Source organism: Bos indicus, chromosome 7 (assembly GCF_029378745.1).
Source record: "Bos indicus isolate NIAB-ARS_2022 breed Sahiwal x Tharparkar chromosome 7, NIAB-ARS_B.indTharparkar_mat_pri_1.0, whole genome shotgun sequence".
Lineage (NCBI taxonomy): Eukaryota > Metazoa > Chordata > Mammalia > Artiodactyla > Bovidae > Bos > Bos indicus.
The window spans coordinates 6,592,687-6,615,117 of record NC_091766.1 but is presented as its reverse complement, the minus strand read 5'-3'; the positions used below and the strand labels follow the sequence as shown (position 1 = coordinate 6,615,117).

Below are 22,431 nucleotides of genomic sequence, written 5' to 3'. Positions count from 1 at the left end.
CACACACACACTTTTCCATCTTCCCAATGAGGAGAATGTGGGGTTTCACAATGTGTGAGAATTGATCCCATTTTAGGGAAGCCCTCCCAATGGGAGGCACTAGCCCACAGAGATGGAGGTCTTCACAAACTGGTTTCACAAAGGATCCAGGCCTATCCTCGGCTTTGTCCCGGAGGATGCCGGGCTGCAGGGCTGGTGGGGAAGAGGCAGAGCAGCTGCAAAAAATGAGCAACACCCTGCACTTGGATAGGATTAAGGCTGGCGAGGGCTGGATCCAGCAGGAGGGGCCTTCTCTGGGCCCAACATGGGACCCAATCCCAGGACTGGGAAACACTTATTCAACCTTTACCATGGCTCCAAAACCTCCCCTCTCTGTCAGGGAGACGCCCGTGCTCAGGTCTGCTAGGCTGCTCAGGCTGACGCCGGGGGCCCCGTCCAGCATCTCATCGTGCTGCTCCAAGCCGCGCTGGGCTTCCCGGTGGCTCTCGTGCAGCTGGGAGAGCCTGCTTCTGGCCTGGACAAGGAAGACATGGTTGGCGTGGAGGAGGGTTCAGGCGGAATGCATCAGGCAACGCATTTATCTCTCAGGGCATCCTGCCCCAGATGATTCACGCAGGTAAGTGAATTACCTGTCTACAGAGCCAAGTTTACAAGACTTGAGGCTGCTCATAAACCGAGAGGGAGAAAGAGAGACCGAGAGAGAGAGAGAGAGAGAGAGAGGGGGAGACCCCCTTCTGGCTGCCCTCAGGCGGCCTCTATGTATCCCCGGTCCCCAAGAGAGGCAAGTGTTCAAATACAGGTTTGCTGATTTGGAATGAACTGAAATGGGACAAAACCCAGATTCACTATTTATTCAGAGTGGTGTTCAGCAGCCATTTCACTTTACGGGATTCTTATTGCCCCATTTGCTCCTCCTTGTTCCTGGAGAAGGCATGCGAGGCCAGGGAAAGGACGGTGATCTGTGGAGGCAGACAGACCCGGCTTTAACTTAACTGTCTCCTGCACACTGGTGACCTCACCTGTTTCCTCTTCTCAAAAATGGAATTGATGAGTAAGAGCCCTCTCGCACTGTCTGGCAGGGTGGCCTTAGTAAGTAGTAGCTATCATGTTTAATATCATTATTATCATCACTAACATACATTTATGTCTTGGCTGCTGTTTTATAAAGGCTGGAGGACCGATGCTCAAGCTCCAGTGCTTTGGCCACCTGATGCTAATAAGAACCGACTCACTGGAAAAGACCCTTCGGCTCGGAAAGATCGAAGCCAGGAGCAGAAGGGGGCAACAGAGGATGAAGTGGTTGGATGGCATCATCAACTCAACGGACATGAGTTTGAGCAAACTCCGGGAGTTGGCGATGGACAGGGAGGCATGGAGTGCTGCAGTCCATGGGGCCACAAAGAGTCAGACACTGAGCGACTGAACAAAAACAACAAAAAGGCTGAGTGGGAGAAGACTCTACAGATATTAACTAACAGTAAAGCACACTGTCAGTGTTAGCTGCTCAGTCGTGTCCGACTCTGTGACCCCATGGACTGTATGTAGCTCACCAGGCTCCACTGTCCACGGAATTTTTCAGGCAAGAATACTGGAGTTACGGTAGCCATTGCCTTCTCCAGGGGATCTTCCCACCCAGTGATCAAACTCAGGTCTCCCATATGGTAGGCAGATTCTTTACCATCTGAGCCACCAGGGAAGCCCCAAAAAGCACAATATATATTATCAAATCCCTGAGGTTTGAGTTTGTAATCAACTTTTGCCTGTAAACTGGCAAAAAGAGCCAAGAGATCAATTCAGTCAAAAAAGGAAGCACAGATGTGCATTCTGATATTGCCAAGGTCAAACATAACCTTCAGTGTGAAGGTGGGACATCCGAGGGCCAGCAAGGAGGCCTCTGGCCGCGGCTGCAGGCCTTGGGGCCTTCTCCCCAGAGAGGGCCAGGGAGAGCGGAGCTCCTGAGGGGGCGGGGCCTCCTCGCTGTGCCGCCTTTGAGCTGCACCGGGACAGAAAGCATCCTGGACTCTGTCCTCTTGCGTGTGCAAGGACCCAGGCTGCTGAGACAGCTCCTGAACCTAGACTCTCTTCAAACCAGTTAACGTCCTGCGCTCAGCCAGCCCGCACCCGCTCCAGCAGGGAAGCAGAAGGCTGGTGAGGCAAAGCAGACCCCACAAGGCCAAAGTCAACATGACGGGGGAACATATGCTGGGGGTTCTCAGCACTTCACCTTCAGGCTGAACAAAGCCTCCCAAGGAGAGAACCTAATGTGGATGAGGTGGGCAGGAGCCATGGAGACACCTACTGCAGCGCAGACACCTGGGACCGCGGTCGCACACACCTCCGTACCTGCTGTGCTTGTGGCACCCCCTGCTTGGCAGGAGACCCCAGAAGCCGCATCCCACTCCCACCCCCAGCCCCAGCCAGGGGTGGCAGGCCCTGCCCCACCCCGCCCCCTTGGAGATACCTGGTTGATTTCATCTTGAGTGGATTTTAGGGACTTGATGATAGTTTCCAGTTGAACTTTCCCAGCCTGGATGCTCTGTTCCAGCTGCGTCTCCTCCTGCTGCAGTCGGTTCAGCTCAGACTTGGCCCGGTTCAGGTCGTCTTCCTGGGACTTGAGGTCAGATTCCTGAGACTGGATCTGCGTCTTCAACGAGGAAATCTGAAATGAGATGAAATGCGACTTCGAGGAAGAATTCTGGTTCGTGTTTCTTGAGATGAGCTGACCCAGGGAGGGAGATACCAGCCCGAAAAGTGGATGCCTGGCTTCCTTACAGGGACCCCTCCCCACATGTGGGAGAGGCATCAGCAATCTGTCTGTCCCTTGAGGCTGAACATCCCCTCATCTCAGAGATCTGCTGAGGTCACAGCCTCCCTGCTTTGTGACAAGCAGCAAAGACACCCGGGGGAGATGAGATGGGCATGCTGTGTCCATTGGCCAGGGTGGTGTGTCCACACATAGATTCACACTTATATGTCTAACAAGGCGGCTAAGATGGAGGTCAGGCCACAGATGCTTGGACACTTTCTCAAATGATCCGTTCAACAACTCTACTAAACCAGTAGGATGTCTTAGCCTTGATTCAAGGTCATGGTGAGCTCAGGGAAGTTCCCAAAAAGCATTCTCCTCCTGCTGGGCCTGGGGCGTAGGGAGATGACGACTCACCATCTGGGTCTCGTCCTGGCACTTCTGCCTGACGTCACTCAGCATGTCTCGGAGCTTGGCCTTCTGCTGGTCCATTTCATCCAGGCGGTCTTGGGCATCCTGTTTTTGAGCTTCCAGCTCTTGCAAACTACTTGTTTCCCGGTCTAAATCATTTTGTAATTCCTAGGGAAGGGTCACATGAATTTACCCGAGACTCGTTAAAATGGGGACACGTCCAAGCTAACTGTCACAGCCGAGGCCGGAGCCCCCAAGACGGCCTCCAGGGACTTCCCTGGGGGTCCAGTGGCTGGGACGCCAAGCTTCCACTGCAGGGAGCCAGGGTTCAATCCCTGGTTGGGGAACAGAAGATCCTGCATGCTGTGCAGTATGGCCAAAAAATAATAAAAATTATTTCAAAAAATAGAAAGATGGCCTACAGAATGACACATACCACAGCGAACAATGCACACATCCCGGCGCAGTGGCTCCAGTTCGGTCTCTCACTAAGGCCCTCAGGAAGTATTTACTGACGTCCTAAGAGAGGCCAGGCACCAGCAGAGGGGCTGGGTTCCTGGCAAGAGGAGCACTTCAGTGACTGGTGGTCATGAGCGGGGAGGGAAGAGGCGTTAGTCAGACATAAATGAGCAGAAATGAATGGACAGCTTGGGTACTGTCGGTCAGGGTCTCAGGGGCGTGGGGAGACCAGACCAATGCTGCATGAGGGGGGAAGAGCCCAGGGAAGCACGTGGACCCAAAGGACGAGCAGGTGGCAGCCAGGAAAAAAGCCAGGAAGGTGAAGAGAAGAGGGGGCCACAGAGGGCCTGTAAGAGAAGAGGATGCCGTGCTCCACCTGGATCAAAGGAGAGCAGGCTGAGAGCACCCGAGGCCACATGCCACGCCACAGATGCCATTGGCTTCTGCAGCCAGAAACCCCTGCAGTTGGCTGAACGCGGGGAGCAGGACATGATGGTTCCCAACCGCTAAAGCTCCTCCAGGCAGGAGGAGCTTGGCTCCAAGACAGCCATTGCAGGTGTCCTCGGACTTCACTGTTAAGACTTCCAGGGGAAGGATCCTAGAGGTGGAAGGGCGAGTGTGAAAATGTGCACTGTCTATGATGGCAAAATCTGAAAGCGATGTAAATTTCCAAGCGGAGCTGGCTGGACTTTTAGCACAACGCACCCTGAGGGGCACTGCACCCCACGGCCGAGCTATAGAGCAAAAAGAACAAGGCACGCGGCAGAGCATGCACGTGCGAGGCACACCAGCACTTGTGCACACAGGAAGGCAAGAACAGGCACAGATCTCTCTCCTTAAACACACATAAGACCTTTGTGCGAGGCCTCGCGGGAGCTGATGGACTGTGCCTGTGGGGGAAAGGGGGTGGGGGTGGGGGGTAGGAGGCGTCTCTGTCTTATTTTCAACCAGGTGAATGTCACATCTACCTGCAAGGCAGAGAACTAAAGGAGACAGAGTGGGAGGGGAGAGTGCGGCCTGAGGCTGACACGAGGAAGCAGTGGAGCTGGGGCGGGGACTCAAGCTGTGGCCCAGGGCAAGGCGGCGGCAGCCTGGGCACGGGGGTGGCTGTAGGACTCGAGGGGAGCGGTGGACTCGAGGTGACCCCTGGGGGGTCGGGGAGACAGGAGTGGAGAGACCGATCCCCAGGACCGGCTGGGGCTGCCAGAGGCTGACGTCATTTCAGAGCACAATCCGAAGGGGGTGCAGGGTCTCCCTTTCCCTGCTTTTCTAGTGTTTACAGAATACGTATTCATGCGTTTGGCTGTGTCGGGTCTCAGGTGTCTCACGAGGGATCTCAGGCTGTGTGCGGACTCTCTAGCTGTGGCACCTGGCCTTAGTTGCCCCTTGGCCTGTGGGATCTCAGTTCCCCGACCGGGGATGGAACCCGCACCCCCTGCGCTGGAAGTCAGATTCTTTACCACTGGACCACCAGGGAAGTCCCTCCCTCTCCCTGCTTTGATGACAAAAAGTCATGGCTCGCTCCTCTTTGTCCGCCAAAGCACATCTCTGAGTTATTTGTGGGACTGGGTTTTCTGCTCCCCAGTCTTCTTGTCCCTGACCTCTAATTTGAAGAACAGACCTTGAGTGTGACAAGTCTGGAAGGGATAAAACCAAATGTCTTTGAGAGGAGGCTAGTGGCAGAGTGGAAACGTGGGTCCACCACATCCAAGGGAAGGGCAAGTGACGGTGGAGGCGGGAGACAGAGGAAGGAGGAGGGTCAGACCCAGCAGCTTCAGCACGCGCGACGTCAAGGAATCTGGGCCTCTTTCTGTAACACAGAGGCAGTCGTGGAGGAGCCCAGGGGAAGACGGACTGCCAGCTGCTGGTTAGGAAGGATGCCGGGGTCAGAGTGGAGGAGGGATCTGAGCAAAGAGAAGACAGAAAAAAAAACCCAGACAACCCACAGACCCAGGTCAATCCCAACTGGAATGCCAGTTGTCTTCTGACAGGCAGACTCCAAGACTCAAAAGGAAATGCAAGGGATCCAGAACAGACAAAACAGCCTTGAAAAATCCAAAGTTGAGGATGCGTATTTTCTGATTTCAAAACTTACTACAGAGCAACAGCAATCAAGACAGTGTGATTCTGGCATAAGGAGAGACAGGAATCAGTGGGACAGAACTGAGAGGTCAAAAATAAATCCACATGTCTATGACCAACTGATTTTTGAAAAGGGTGCCAAAACAATTGAGTGAGGGGAAAAAAAGAACAGTCTCTTCAAGAAAAGGATCTAACTGGCCCTCCTCGTGCAAAACAATGAGGCTGGACCTCTACCTCACACCATATGTAAATATTCCCTCAAAATGGATCAAAAGCATAAATTTAACAGCTGAAACTACAAAACTCTTAGAAGAGAATGTGGGGTAAATCTTTGTGACCTTGGATTTGAGAATGGGTTCCTGGATATGACACCAAAAGTAAGGGTAGCGACTTCCCTGGGGGTCCTGTGGTTAAGACTCCTCACTTCCAATATAGAGGGTACAGGTTCATCCCCGGTGAACTAAGATCCTACAGGTCGAGTGGCACAGCCAAAATATTAAAAAAAATTTTTTAAAGAGCAAAAAATGGAATAGATAAGCCAGACTTCATCAAAATTTAAAACTTTTGTGCTTCAAAGGACCAACGTCAAGAAAGCAAAAAGACAACCCAAGGATGGGGACACGATATTTGCAAATCATTTAACTGATAAGAGAATTTATCTGGAAAATATAAAGAACTCTTAACAACTCAGCTACAAAAAGGCAAATAATCCAATAAAAAATGGGCAAAGGATATGAGTTGGCTTTCTCCAAGAAGATATACAAATAGCCAATGAGCACATGGTAAGATGCTCACCATCATTAGGGGAAGCATTATGGGGAATGAGATACCACTCCACACCCACTAGGAAGGCTATTAAAAAAAACAGGACTAACATCAAGTGTTGGCGAGGATGTGGCAAAACTGGAATCCTTATGCATTATTACTGGTGAGAATGAGAAATGGTGCAGCCACTTTGGAAAACAGTCTGGAATTGCCTCAAGGGTTACACACAGAGTTACCAAGTGACCCAGCAATTTCACTCTTAAATATACATACCCAAGAGACGTGAAATCACAGGTCCACACAAAAACCTGCACGTTAATATTCACAGTGGCATCATTTGCAATAGCTAAAAAACAGAAAAACCCGAACAGCGATGAACTGGTGAACAGATGACTAAAGTGTGGTGCAGCCACACAGTGAAGCACAGAGTCAGCTATGGGGCTTCCCTGGTGGCTCAGCGGTAAAGAATGTGCCTGTAAATGCAGGGGACATGGGTTCCGTCTTTGGTCCGGGAAGGTTCCACATGCAGCAGGGAAACGAAGCCCGTGCACACAGCTACTGAGCCTGTGCCCTGGAGCCTGTGAGCCGCCACTACTGAAGCCCGCGTGCCTAGAGCCTGTGCTCCGCACCCCAACCAGAGAGCGGTCCCGCTCACCCCAACTGAAGAAGGCCCACACGCAGCAACGGAGACCCAGCACAGTCAACAACAAATAAATAAAACAGAGAATAAAAAATAAATAAAAACCAAATAAAAGATAAATAAATCAATCTTTAAAAGAAAAAGAAGAAGAAATGAAGCACTGATACATGCAACATGAATGAACCTTGAAACTACACTGAGTGAAGAGAGGCCAGACACAAAAGGCCACAGTATATGATTCCACTGACAGGAAATGTCCAGACAGGTAAATCCAGAGGCGGAAGGTACACTGGTGGATGCCAAGGGCCGGGAAGGACTGGGGACCGCTAACGGGTATGGAGGCGCTTTTTGAAGGGATGAGAATGTTTTGTAATTGACTGTGGGGACAGCTGTGCAACTTCGTGCATATTCTAAAACCCACCGAATTATACACTTTAAATGGATGAATTGTAAGGTATGTGAGTTACATCTCAATAAAGCTGTTGTTAGAAACACAAAACAGAACAGTAAACCAGGCAAAGATGCCACAGGACCTCACTAGGACGATAGTCATGGAAACGGAGAGACCCCCTCAGGCAGGAGGGGGAAGGGGGGCCTTTGGGGGCAGAAGCTGAAGTTCCCACTGCTTAAAACCCAACATAAACTGGTCTGAGGACCAAGGCCTCCTAGTCAATGCTAGGCCCTCTGAAGCCCATGCTGGCAGGCATGACAGATGATCTCCTGGACAAACCCATCTGGGAAAAGGCAACAGGAACCGGAGTCAAACCTGGTTCTCACAAAAGAGCTTTAATACATACAGTGCTCTGAGAGGACCCTGGTGGTCCAGTGGTTAAGACTCTGCCTTCCAATGCAGGGGGCACAGTTTCAATCCCCGGCCGGGGAAGTAAGATCCCCCATGCTGCACATGTCATGGCCTGAATAAATAAATAAATAGTGTTTTGTTGCTGCCTAAGGAGCTGCCATCTCGTTAGACTAGAGCCCCATCCTGGTTTGAGTACAAATGAGGCTCCCATGCAGCAGGGGCTGGCCTGGCTGGCACTGGCCCCGCTCCAGCTCCGAGGGGCTGTGGGGTGCACAGGGACACCACATCTCAAAGGCTACAGGAGTGTGCTGTCAGAGCCCAGCAGCAAGGTTCTGGGGGGGCCTCATCCAGCCTGCTGTGCAGACCAAAGGGACAGCACCTCCAGACACCAGACTGACCTGACGGCTTTCTCAGAATCGCTGAGGACCTGGGGACTGGTTTCCCTGGAGTTCAAGGACGTCACAGCACCCAGATCCCCGGGGACAGCAGACCGTATGGAATGACAAAGACACGAGAAGGAGGACCGGCCAGGCATTCGCGTGGCTGGCTGGGCCAGGGCCGAGGGGAGATGGGGGATGAGACCAGCGTCCCTGCACCAAACAGGGTGGAGAGTGAGTGATACGGGAGGGCAGTTCCAGGACATGGGTAGAAATCAGAGGGCTGAGATGACAGCAATACACCAGAACAAGCAAACACCCAGAAAAATAGTCCCTTCACCCGTGGCCTCATACATGATGCAGCTTACTTGAGCAAAAAAGCAAAACAAAAAATATGATGACAGAGGCAGGCTGTTCCCTGCCTTTTGATCCAAAACATACCAGGGGACCATCTAAGGCCCAACCCCTGATGCCAGCGTGTACAGAGTGAGAAGCCAGGAAAGAAGCGTCTGGACACTGCAACGTGTGAACCAATGAGAACCCACCCTACCCCGCCTGCAGATGGAAGCTGTGACAAAGGACACCTCCTGCCTGGTGAGCGGGCACTGCGCGTCGCCAGTCCGCTGGGTGTCTCATGACATCCCCCAGCCCTTGTGGGACGGGGGATGGGGAGGGCGACAGAGTGCTGCCCAGACCCCTGAGTCTCACGGAGTCGGGTCCTGCCGCCCTAGGAGGCGGCCCAGAAGAAGCACCCACTTCAGGGTGGTGGGAGGGCCTGCACATCACGGCCAGACGCTGCTCCCGGTGCTGGCCCTCGCTGCCGGCGGGAAGACTGAGGCTGGGAGGCTGAGCCAGCTCCCGCAGTCCCCCAGGTGAGCCACGGTGGGGCCACAGTGCTGACTGCTCCACCTCACTCCTCTCCCCCCAGCTCTGAGCTCAGAGCACTCAAAGGCCCCACACAGAGACCAACAGGCCCAGCAGTAGGCATTCTTGTGGGGGGGGGGGGGGGGGGCGGGGCGGGCGGGTGGAGACAGACAACTCGCGTTTCCCCCTGGTGGCAGGGCCATTCTCTATTCATTGAGACCTGAGGCATCTTGGGAACCAAGGTGTCTTCAAGGGTGCAGCTCCTAGGCACTGACCACTGTGTTTCCAGCATAGCCTCACTCTGCCCAGATGAGTGAGCGCCTGCCAGATCCCGGGCACCAGCCCACTGCCTGGAGGAGCGGAACACTCATTACCAATGTTGCATAAGGTCTAGAGATGTTACATAACTAGCCCAAAAGCGTACAGCTGCTAAGAAGAGCCAGGTTTGAGCCCTGGCACTCAGACCCCAAACAGCCGACTCAGTGGAAAAGACCCTGATGCTTGGAAAGACTGAAGGCAAAAGGAGAAGGTGGCAGAGGATGAGATGATTGGATGGCATCACCGATTCAATGGACATAAACTTGGGCAGACTCCAGAAGACGGTGAAGGACACGGAGGCTGGGCGTGCTGCAGTCCATGGGGTTGCAAAAAGTTGGACACAACTGAACGACTGAAAAACAACTCAGACCCCCAGTGTCCATCGTCACCACCCTCCACAAGGAGACTCTTCAAGCAGGGCCATCCCGAGAACAGGTTACAGAGCATTGCCTGAACCTCAGAACTTCAGGCTAAGTGGGAGAAAGCAGACATCAAGGATGGGATGTAGTATGATTCCCTTTCTGTGAAATGTTCACAAGAGGCAAATCCATAGAGACAGAAAAGAGCTTATCAGGGGCTAGAGGAGGAGATGGGGAGTCACTGTTAATGGTGATGGGATCTCCTTTCGGGGTGATGGAAATGTTATGGAGCCAGACAGAGGTGATGGTTAAGCAATATAAAGAATATGCTAAAAATGACTGAATTATATACTTCAGAAGAATGGATGCTACGTTAAGTGAATATCTTTTTTCTAAAAAAAAATCCACTATCTACGGTTATAGGAAACTCAAAATAAATCACTTGTAAATCCCCAAAAGCTTGAGTTTCCAATGAGCGCCACACTGCCCCCTCTGCCCTGCCCCACATCTGATACAAGGTCCATCCTACCAAAACCAGCCGCGTGCTTACCTGTACTTCGTTGGTTTTCTGTCTGATTGCCTCTTCCTTTTCTCGAATGTCTTGTTCCAGTGAGTATTTCTCTCTGTGTGTTTGAACAGTCCATGAAAGCACAAAGAGAGGGCATGAGGCACGAGCTGACCGTCTCCCCCACACTTCTCCCCAACGACCGTCTGCCTTTAGTCACCCCCTCCCCTCCAAGTGTGGGTGAAGCCTGCGGATGCCACAAGGCCTGGCCCCCAACATGGTCACGTGAGCCTCTGAAAGTAGAGGGTGCTGGAGTGACGTTCAGGATGAGAAGGGCTGGACATGCCTCTGCTGACTTTGAAGATGGAGGGGTCACAGGAGAGGGGCACAGGGCCGCCCCTCAGAGCAGAATGAGCCCCACCAACATACAGCAGGAAAGGAGGCCCCAGCCTCCCAGCTCTGAGGAACTTGGACAGCACCCTGAACTCGGCCCTGTGAAGCCCTGAGCAGGGGCCAAGCTGAGCCCTCCTGGATTGCCGGGCTGCAGAGCTGCACACGAATGAATCTGTGCTGTCTTAAGCCATTCCATACACAGCAAGAGAAAATGAATATGCTCTCTAAATCCTTGGTACGCCTGCCCATGAATGGTGAGTCCCTGCTTCTCAGGAGACCAGGCGCCGAGGACATGTGGAAAGGGGCCTGGCTTTCAGGGAGCTCACAGGGGACAGGTGAACACACGAATGCACACAATCTAAGTGCCGTAGAGGGAAACCCAACGGGGTAAGGAAGGGAGTGGAGTGTCCCACAGTGGACGACCACGAAGGACCGAGGACATGGCCTGCGAGGGGACAATGTGACGGCAAAACATTCCTGTCAATGGGCACAGGGAGGCAGAGCTCAGCGGGGGAGCCACGGTCGAGTCCAGAGTGATGCAAAGTGGGCCAGGGACTCCAGAGGGCTGGCCACAAGGAATGGGTGAGGGTCTCTGAGCCCAGCTACTGCTCACAGGAGGCTGTGGTGGGCCGCTGTGCATTCCGGGTACCTGCTGGGGCCTTGTCTGCGACCTCAGCTGCAGACAGCTCCCCACCCCCAGCAGCAACCAGCCTGGCTCTTCTCCTGAGAGACAAAGGCTTGTGTGCCCCTCCCCCAAGTCCATACAGTGAAACCCTAACCCCCTGTGATGGTGTTAGGAGGTGGGCCCGTTGGGAGGTGACTGGGTCATGAGGACAGGGCTCCCAGGAAGGGGATTAGTGCCCTTATAAGAGACCCCAGAGACCTTCCGCGCCCCTCCAGCATGTGACAACACCCTAAGAAGACGCTGTCTGTGGACCAGGAGACACACCATACTGGACACTGGATCTGTCTACACCTCTATCTGGACCCCCAGTCTCCATGATGAGGAGACTATGTATCTGCTGTGTAAGCCCCTTCAGTCTGGGGCGGCTTGTTACAGCAGCCTGAATGCACCAAGTGCCGGAAGGGGCTGCCTCCGTGTCGGAAACCTCACGTGGCCAACACACCCTGCCTCCCCTGCCAGGAACCCAGCACTCGCTCAGCAAGACCTCCTCTGGGTCACCAGGTCAGACATGAAACAACCGTGAGAGCTTGCATATTCGTTCCCACAAGTCTAAGGACCACCTAACAATACAACGTCCCCTTCAGACCCATTAGACTGGGTCCCGTCTCCAGGGGAGAGGTGCCAGTTTGCCACGCCCCCAGACAACAGGCCTGAAGGTCACTCTCGAGGTCACCCAGGCTGGCTTCCTGCACAGGCCTGCTCTACACACGCTCGCCTCTCACCTTCACTGGGAAATGCTCCAGGCTGCCCAAGGCTGCGCAGCTGTGCAGAGGCAGTCCTGGCCTGACACAGACACCAAGACCCCAACCCTCACGTTAGAGGGTCCCCTCCCTCCTCTATCTGCACGCCTGATTAACAGCCTGACCCTGGCTCTAAGAAACTAGCCCTCCATCCTCACAGACCCTCTCTGCCTTGCCAGGCTGCCTGCACTGATCTCTGGTTTGGAAATCTGGCCTCGGGGGAGCTGGGGACAGAACAGGAGCCATGTTCTGGGCTGAGCATGAAGCAGAGAATCTGGCTTCAGGAGGTAGCCAAAGCTGAGCTTAGTGGCCAGCCAGGCACCCACCCAACTGGTCTTCCACGATATCTGATCTGCCTCTGCCTCTCAGAGTTCTGCTCCAGTCAGGTGCAAACCACGCCCGAGGGGCACCCAGCTGTGAGCAGGGCCTCACTTGCTCTGGCAAAGTGACACCGTTTCCACTTTCGGCCCAGAAACACTCCCTTTCTGGTGGATGGCGGGTGCCCTTGGTCCTTAACTGGCTACGCCCCACCCCCTGGCCCCAGAATAAGCTGGTAAGAGGATGCTGCTGTACAGAAGACCACATACGCTGAGAGTACAGACACAGCCGCCAAAGCCCTTGTTTACAGGTGGGTGCTGGAAGCGAAGGTGGAAACCTGGACACGAGGCCTCTCTCTCAGAGCCCAGCAGCTCCTCCTAGGCCACAGTCTCGCCACCTGAGACTAGCTGCTTTACTTGTCTGGATACTATGCCTTCCTGCGGAGGGCATGGGGTGCTCTCAGAGATGGAGACCCCACAACCCACACTGGCTCCCACTGAGGGGCTCAGGACTTGAGCTCATTAAGTCATTTCAGGAACCTGGAAGAATCTGTGTCCCTTTGCTCCTGCTGAACAAACTCATGATGGCCAAGTTGAGAGTTCGTCCACAAGCCTCTGCTGCTTCCAGTAGCAACCTGGGAAAACAGACTGGAATTGGAGGGCAAGGGGGCATTTTAGCATACCTCTGTAACTGGGTGATCTCCTGACTGATGTCGTCAAGTTCCTTCACCCCGGTAAACTCCCCCGATCCAAGAGTGCTTGAACTATCCTGGAACCAAATTCAGACACAGAATTAAAACCGCAAAGTTGACCTCATAAGACAGCAGAGGCAATAGGTCTTGGAATGAGGTGTAAAATCATTCATCTCCAGCCCCCAACCTGGATGGAAACCATCTGGGCAGTCCAGACACACCCCACGGGGCCCCTGGCAAAGGCTGGGCAGACCGCCAGCACCCGCCTGCTCGGTGGGCTGCTGGCGCCACCTAGTGGCGGGCTGAGGGGAGCACCGCGAACACTAGAGGAATGAATGGGAATGAACGGACCTGCAGCTACTCACCGGGATGGGAGTGCCTCTCTCTGAGGGCGGCACCATGTCCGGCGAGAGCACTTGAGGGGGGTCGATGCCTTTACTGACCTTCTGCTGAATGAAATACATAGCTAACGCGAACTGGTCTTTGCTTAACTTTCCCGTTTGCCTCGTATCGGCCAGGGCCCTGGGAGAAACACGGCAATGCTGATTACACATCCCAAGCACCAGCATCGGTTCTGAGTATGAGGAACCCACACTTCTGAAACATGGACCGTGACAGTAACTGAAAACAACAGACCACACCTGCGCTTCCTTTCCTACTGAAGAGCAGCCCCCCCCCGCCCCTGCCCCCGGCCACCAGCAGCCCCCAACCCAAGCGTCAGGCAGGAGGGGGCTCCTCTCCCAGCTGGAGAACTGCCTCGGGCCCAAACAGCAGCCAACAGGGCTGGGAGAGATCCCACTAAGTGTCTCTATTAAAGGCTGGTTTTAAGACATCTTTGTTCTTGCTCCCATTCAAGGGCAGGATAGGAAAGCTTGAACTGCAACTATTTCTCCCAGTTCTCTGGGTGAGGGCCAGTCCTGCAGCACACCCAGCCCACAGTGGCTCTCAATCTGCAGTCTCGTCTCTCCGGCCCGCCCCGTTTCCCGGTCACTGAAGGCACAGGGGCTCTGGCCCACATGTTGCGGCTGCTCTGTCCGTGTGCACTGGGCAGCGTCGCTCTGCTCGTTCTCACAGGCTCCCTGGGCACTTGCAGGGGACAGGCCCACATCCTTATGCGGTCCCTGCACCCTTCCTGGCACGTTATCTCCACTTTGGTTGCGTCCCCCTCCCGCGTCCCCAGCCGCCTGCAGACAACCCCAGACTGTCCTTTGAGCGTGCCGGTGGTGAGTCTAGAGCTCGCTCTTCCTGACCTCGGCCTTCACTCTCTGTATGCCATCCCCGCCACGTGCCTTCCTTTAATCCGAGTATATCTGTGATTTCATTATGTCACTTATGAGTCGGCCCTTACAGGTCGAGATCCATGTTATAAATTACCTTCCTTTATGTGATGATCGGGCCATAACTCGAATCCCGTTCACAGGCACTTCAGCACCCAAGGGTGCAGGCCGCCCGAGTCGTCACCAGGAGTTGGGCCTCCCCCAGTGACTGACTGGGAGGCACGTGCTCCCTGAGGAGGGACAGCCCGTTTTCTCAGCGGGGCCTCGCCTCACAATGCGGCCATCTCTCACTTATTGCAAAGGACAGTTATTTCCCCAGTTACTCCCAGTCAATGTCACAGCTCTGCTGGGAGGGCTTCATCCCTCCAGCTGCATGGAAATTCTCTTACAGCCCCCAGGCAAAGCCCTCTAAGGGAGGACTCGCCCCTCCGAGAAGAAAGCTAGGAAGTGACTGCCACTGCTGGCCATCCCAGGGCCGTGAAGACTGTCCTGCCGGCCAGGGAGGAAACGGGCAGCGGAGATGGCTCCCTGACCGGTCCTAGGTGCAGACTGGAGCCTCCCTCTCCCCAACCCCGTATCACTGACCTTCATGGGGCAGGGCCTCTCAGGGATGTGGCCACAGCCCTGAGGCCCAGGGTGGCCCTGCTGGAGCCTTTGGCGTCCTCACTGCACACTGCACCCCCAAGGGGTCGGGATCGAGCGCCTGCAGCTCCAGTGGCTGTGCTGAAAGCTGCAGGTCCACTAGCAAGAACTGGCCCCGGCCATTCAGATCGCCCCTGAGCTCCCCAGAGGGACACAACAGGAAGCCTTCCCACTGGAGGAGACTACGTGGACACGCACGGAATACAGGGAATGGGCCATACACTCGGCCCTGACAGCCGCCCGCTCCGGCCTTGCCCACACACAGCCCAAATCTCACTGGGAGGGTCAGTGAGGCCCCCAGTGCTGAGGAGCAGAGGTCCGTCTGTCCGCCCTTACCATATGTGTGCTAGAAGGTTCTGGGTGAGGCCCGAGTGCATGAAGATCTCCTTCACCTCCTGGCCGCTCACATAGCCATCCAAGTCCAGGTCGGTCTTCAGGAAAATCTCGTCAAATCGCATCTTGTCCGCCACCGGCACCACCCAGCTTACTGTTGGCTGAAAGGGGTTTTCAGACGTTAATTCTCAAGCTTTGGGGCTTCCCTGGTGGCTCGGTGGTAAAGAATCCACCTGCCAACGCAGGAGACATGGGTTCAATCCCTGGTTCGGGAAGACTCCAGGTGAAGTAGAGCAGCTAAGCCTGTGCTCGAGGGCCCAGGAATCGCAACTACTGAAGCCCGCGCGCCCTAGAGCCTGTGCTCCGCGACCAGAGAGAAGTCTTCGGACTACAACCCTGCTCTCCACAACGAGAGAAAAGCAACGAAGACCCAGCACAGCCAAAAATAAGTAAATAAACTTCTATTTTTAAAAATCCTCAGGCTTTTTATCACCTACAGATATTACACTATTAAAGTCTTCTTGTGCTCATTTCAGCAGAAGACCCTCCATGAGGCGAACGGGCAGACAGGATCTCCGGTCTGTAGATGGGAACACTGAGGCTCAGAAAGCTGAGTGCTGACTCGGTCAGTCTCACCCAATGGCCCGTCTGTGCCTCTTGCAACCCCATCACAGCACCCTGAACCTTTGTCCCGAGAGAAAGGTGAAGACCCAGCAGGTCTATCTGCCAACAGCCCGCCCACCCCGCTGCCTGGGAAACAGGGAAAGCCGGTACCCCTGCCAGGGGGAGGCTTCAAGTGCACCAGAGAGGACCCTCCTGACCACTCCTTCTGGAAGGCCTGTCTCCCGAGCACCGGCCCAGTGGCCAGGCCGCCTCCCCGGCCCCCCATTTTCCACCCGCAGGTGCTCTCTGCTGCCACAAGGCCAGCCTCACGGCCCGCAGCTGCAGACCCCCCACTCCATCCTCCTTTGAGCCTGAGCCCACTCCCTGAGACACAGCAGACCCCCCTGGGAGGCGTCGGCACACACAAGACACTGCCACGCAGTGAGTGGGCTGACACGAAAACTGCGCCCATGGGGCAGGTTGGCACCAAGAGTCCGCAGTGCAGGTGTGGGAGCCCAGGCCTCAGAGGAGCACGACCACCACCCAGGAGGGCCCTGCTGCAGCCGACGCAGCTGAGAGCCCAGCAACGTGTTGCAACTTCGGAGGTCAGTCACCCAGCGCACGTGTGATCTCTCCTCACACCACCTGCTCAAGTCCTACACAAGAAGGGCAGATGCCAGGGGGCGCCAGGGCCAGGGCAGGGCTTCCCTGGTGCCTCAGTGGTGAAGAGTCTGCCTACCAGTGCAGGAGACGTGGGGTCAGGGCCCCCGTAACTGGCCCTCTGGGGGCCCAGGTAGGGCTTTGCTCGCCTAGGGATGAGGAAAGTAGCAGGGATCGAGGACGGGGGGAGGCATGGAGTTTGTGGGTCCACAGAGATGCCTGCTCTCATATCTGTGATTCCACAAGCTGCCCCTATTCCTGCGGAAGGGGACACACAGACCCCCACCTCTGACCCCCAACCGTGGCCAGCAGTACACCGTCTAGTCGGTGGGGTCAGCAGCATGCTCCTGGGATCCGGGGAGAGTCACCAGACCACCAGGGGGTGGGCTGCCCCCATCAGCAACCTCAGCCCCACTTGCTCCCTTGTCAGTGAAACACACCACATGTGACCTAACCTATGGTACTTAAGAACTCTCGGCAAGATTTCTGCAGACTCAAGGTCTTGGGTCTGGGACTTCCCTGGTGGTACATTCAATAGGAATCCACCCACCCACCAATGCAGGGGACGCAGGTTCGATCCCTGATCCAGGAAGATCCCACATGTTGTGGAGCAACTAGAGCTGGTGCACCTAGAGGCCACACTTCCCAACAAGACAAGCTGCCACACTAAGAAGCCTGAGCACCACAATGAAGAGCAGCAACCCACTTACTGCAACTAGAGGAATCCCGTATGCACCAACAAAGACTCAGCACAACCAAAAATAAATAAATAATTTTTTAAAAGGTGTTGGGTCTTGGAAAACAGCAGCTCATGCTAGTCTAAGTCACTGGGCCCAGCCCCACCTCTGTGAGTCCAGTTCACCATCTCCTGGCTCACTCTGCCCCAGCCTTCTTCCTGTTTCAAGGACACGGGGAACATCCCCACTTCAGAGCCTGGCCAGGCGCTAGTCCTCAGGTAGCTTCTTATTGTTCAAATGTCAGCTCAGATGTCACCGCAGCAGGGGCCTTCCAGCTGGCACCACCTGCAGGAGGGAACCCTTCCTCACCCGGGCACTTCCAGGCCAGGCCAAGTTCTGCTTTCTCAGGACTGCTGGAGCTTCCTCAGTTTACCGATGTAAACTAAGCTTATCATCTGAAGCTTAGTTTATCATCTGTCTCCCCAGAGAGCAGCCCCAGAAAGTACTGGGCACAGCTGGTAGGCTAGGAAAGGTGCCTGGGTGGGGCCAGCTGCAACTGCCCTTCACCAAGAGCCACACACAACTCACCAGCCAGAGGCCATGCCTCCCTCTCCAACGGGCTCCTAGGACTAAGCCTCCTCCTCCCTATCTGATATCTTTTTTCTCCCCCAACTCCAAGATATGTAAGCTGCTTGAGCCTCACAAGTCGAAAACCAAGCTTTAAATATATGTCACGATCACTGGAACTCGCCTGGTGGTCCACTGGTTAGGAATCCACCTGCCAGTGCAGGGAACACGGGTTCCATCCCCGGTCCAGGACGATCCCACATGCCCCGGAGCAACTAAGCCCGTGCACCGCAACTACTGAAGCCCATGTGCCCCAGCGCCTGTGCTCCACAAGGGGGCTGGCACAGCGAGAAGCCTGCTCACCTCCACAGAGCAGCCCCACCTGTCGCAACCAGAGCAAGTTCATGTGCGGCAATGACGACCCAGTGCAGCCAAAACTAAATAATACTGGGGTTTTTTCAAATGTCACTATCAAGAGACCTCGCTGTTTTCTTGTGCGTTTCTCATCTCCATCATACTGAAAACACACACGTGGTGCTGGCTGGCCTTCTTGTCACAGTTCATCACCTCTGAAACCACAAGTGAGGCAGAGATGTATCTCCTGTTCTTGCACGTTTCAGACAACGTCAAAGGTGCCTTTTCATAAAGAGCTCCTCATGATGCTGCCAGAGGGAGAAGCATCTTTTTTGACAAATAAGGAGCTGTCCTGTGGAGAGGTGGAGCCCCCTCCTGTTTTCCTAACATGAGACGGATGCCTCCCTCCATCATCTGATTACTCAACATGTGTTTACTGAGCATCAAAGCACCAGAGGTTCTTCTTGACACTGACATTATAATCAGGAACTAACTCTGCTCTGACAAAGCTAACAGCAGAGGGCTGGGGGTGAGGAGGGGACCTGAACAGACGATACATAATTAACTGCAGAACAGGCCACGTGTGCTAGAAGAAGGCAGGTAGAGGGTCAGCAGTGGTCACACCAGGCTTTCCAGACAAGTGACCTGTGAGCAGAGGCCCTGCGATGCCGGGTGCCTCAGGGTGCAATCTGGGGGCGTGCCTTCCCAGCCAAGGGTCTGCCCGAGGAAGGAGGGCCAGGGGGTGAGCAGAGAGCCCCGAGGTGGGAGCGCGCTCAGTGTGTTTGGGGAAAGGTGGTGTTTATGTATAAGGGAAGGAGAAAGTTAATTCTGAAGCCCTGTTGCTATGGTCTGAATGTCTGCAACCCCCTCAATTCATACACCACACGTCCTCAGCCCCAGTGTGACGGTGTTAGAAGTGGTGGGGGGCCCTCCGGGAGGTGACTAGCTCATGAGAACAGGGTCCTCATGAACAGGATTAGTGTGCCCTTGTAAGAGGGACCTCAGAGAGCTTCCGCACCCCTTCCGCTGTACAAGGACACAGCGAGAGCACAGCCATCTGTGGACCCGGAAGCGGCCCCACCAGACACCGAGTCTGCTGGCGCCGGGATCTTGCACTTTTGCTTCTGGAAGTGAGAAACAAATCTGCTGTTTAGAAGCCACCCAGTCTATGGCATTGTCACAGCACCAAGATGGCCTAAGACATGTGCTATAAAGATGTGACTTAATCCCAGACTTTACCCTTCTTGGGTCACAAATGACTCACTCCTGAGCAACCTCTTACTGGGACTCTACGCAGCAGTGCCAACAGGCGCTCTGAGGTGTGCAGCACGAGAGGGCGCTCACCTGTGCCTGCTTGATGCTGTGCTTGGGAGACAAGCTTCCGGTGCTGTTGAGGCTGCTGACGCTGCCGTGGGAAGGCGTGGAGCGCAGGCTGTCTTTCGGTGGGGGGCTGGCGGGCAGGACGGGCACAGCCCCCGCGAACATTGTCTTCTTCCTCTTGGAGGGCGGGATGAGGGACGGGGGCAGGACGGAGGGCACGGGCTCCTTCTCGAGGGCTCGGTACACCAAGTGCATAGCCTGCGAGGACAAAAGAAGGCATCTGGGGGCGAGGCCCAGCGCCAGGGCAGGCGGAGGGCAGCTCTTCAGTGGCTCAGGCATGCCATGAAGACGGCTCTTTCTGAGGCTGCTTCCAAACGGAACGAGTGAAAATAAACCTTTTCTGATGAGCTATGCCACCAAGGCATGATTTTCCAAGATGTTCATTCAATCACACAACACTGAAATGAGTACAAAAAGAGGGATTTCGCTGGTAGTCCAGTGGTTAAAAACTCCACGATCCCATTGCTGGGCGCCTGGGTTAGATGGGACCTAAGGCCCGTGGTCTTAGGCCTGTGGGACCTAAGAGCCCCCAACTACACAGAGATCTAGCACTGCTGCTATAGGAGAAGAGGACAGGAGGGTCAGGGATCTGGCCAGAGAACTAAATCCTGCACGCCACAACTAAGACCTGGGGCAGTCAAATATATTTGAAAAAAAAGAAATATAAAAATAAAGCATGAGGGGTTTGGGGATTGGTGCTTAATGGGGACAGGGCTTTAGCTCTGCCAGGTCAAAAAGCTCTGATGACGGACGGTGGTGATGGCTGCACAGCCACAGGAGTGTATTAAACCCCCAAACCTAAAAGCGGCTACAACGATAAATTCTGTTACGTGTATTCTACCATAAATTAAAAAATAATAATGGACAGCCAGTGAAAAGAACAGGATGACAGAGAAACACGGAAAATGCTCAGAGAAGCTGATGTGTGTGGGGGGAAAAAACACAACTGAGCAGTGTGGGGTGTGAGGGAGTATGAATGGAATCACATGAGAAATTTATAATTTTCTTGGAAAATGTTTAAATTTAATCTAGAAATTTAAAATTTCAAAGGCTTTATACCACTGTATAGTAAGATAGTAACAAGCTTTAATTCACTTGTATATTGTAAAATTTCATCTTAAATACATTGAAAATTCCTGGAACAGAAGATGGATATTGTTGTATTTCACTGTTTTTCTATTACTTAGGAATTATCAGATTATTCAGCTTTTTTTTTTTTTTGCTTGAAGTTAATCATGTGTGTGCTTTTTAGTCACTCAATTTGTCCAACTCTTTGCAACCCCATGGACTGTAGCCCGCCAGGCTCCTCTGTCCATGGGGCTTCTCCAGGCAAGAATACTGGAGTGGGTTGCCATGCCCTCCTCCAAGGGACCTTCTCAACCCAGGGATCAAACTCGGATCTCCCTTACTGCAGGCAGATTCTTTACCATCTGAGCTACCAGAGAAGCCCTGAACTTAATTACTATTTATTAAAGCATTGTCCTTAACTATAAGGGGCTACTTTATTCTATTTTCATTTGACATTTAATGGAATGAGATGAGTGAATAAATGTCATAAAGCGGATAGAAAGATCAAAGATGAGAATGAGGAGAAGGGAAGGCAGAAAGAAAAACAAGGGATGGAATGACCTGGGCCCAGGGTGGGGAGATGGGGGCCAGGAGAAGTCAGCCCAGCAGGCAGCTGGGAGAAGTGGGTGGGGAGCTGCAGGGGTGTGCAGGAAGGCCAGCTGCATAGGAAGGCGGCCCGTGGGACCTAAGGGCCCCCAACTATGCAGAGATCTAGCACTGCTGCTAAAGGAGAAGAGGCCAGGAGTGTCAGGGATCTGGCATGGACAGAAGCCGACATGGAACCGTTGGGACACCTGGTGGTCATGTCTGCATATACACCTGCTTCCCAGCTCTGTCTGCTGAAAGGGCCAGAGGAAGCAGTGGCATCCAGGGGCCACTGAGCACTCCAGAGCCCAGACCGTGGTCTCTAATACCCTTCTCCACTATAAGGAACTGGGGGTCCCAGAGCAATGGCTGATAACGAGCTGAGAGAATGGGTACACAGCAAGAGCCGGGAACGTCACATCATGACAGAAGTAAGCAGATGCTCAAAGAATGATACCATGTGACCAAATGACAAAGGGGTTGGGCTGCAAGAGCTCCCACTGGGCAAAATAAATCATTCAAGTAAAGGATTCTAAACCATGGAACAGAGAACAGGAGACACGTCCCTAAGTCCACTGTGATGTGAACAAATCCCTTGCAGTAGAGGGCGAGCTAGAAAATGTACAAGGAATGACAAAACCAGAAAATCCTCATAAGGCAACTATCAGAAACCCGACTGATTCAGGTGAGACTCCTGGGAGGATGTGACAACTAGCAGGTGAGAGGCGCAAGGGTGCAGCGTGTTCCGTCTCCACATGTCATCTCTCATATGCCAATGAGAGGAGAGAGGGGGGCAAGGAGTGGAAGAGAGGGAAGGAGAAAGAAAGTCATTGTAGTAAAATGGCAACACTGGGAATCTGAGCGAAGATTCAAAAGAAGTCTGTCAAATTAAACCCAAATTATGTCAAAATAAACATTCTTAAAAAAATTAAACAAGAGGAATTTCTTGGCGGCCCAGCAGTTAAAGACTATGGTTTTCCAATGCAGAGGGTACAGGTTCCATCCCTGGTGGGGAAACAAAGATCCCACATGCCATAAGGCATGGCCAAATAAATAAACAAGAAAAAAAAAAAATCCAGGGTGGGAAGGAGGGAATATATGTACACATATAGCTACTTCACTTCATTGTA

The 22,431-nt window shown here is 53.8% G+C and overlaps 1 protein-coding gene across 10 annotated transcripts in view; it reads right to left on the bottom strand.

Moving 5' to 3' along the window:
* Positions 1-22,431, bottom strand: part of EPS15L1 (epidermal growth factor receptor pathway substrate 15 like 1) — a 105,213-nt gene that overhangs the window by 42,130 nt on the left and 40,652 nt on the right. For all 10 annotated transcript variants that reach the window (XM_070792600.1, XM_070792604.1, XM_070792599.1 and 7 more), the window contains 8 exons: positions 19,613-19,846; positions 15,411-15,568; positions 13,521-13,677; positions 13,147-13,232; positions 10,374-10,446; positions 3,164-3,325; positions 2,462-2,659; positions 350-514 (listed from right to left, as the gene is read on the bottom strand). In XM_070792600.1, coding sequence (XP_070648701.1) covers positions 350-514; positions 2,462-2,659; positions 3,164-3,325; positions 10,374-10,446; positions 13,147-13,232; positions 13,521-13,677; positions 15,411-15,568; positions 19,613-19,846 — 1,233 coding nt within the window. The remainder of the gene's footprint in view (positions 1-349; positions 515-2,461; positions 2,660-3,163; positions 3,326-10,373; positions 10,447-13,146; positions 13,233-13,520; positions 13,678-15,410; positions 15,569-19,612; positions 19,847-22,431) is intronic.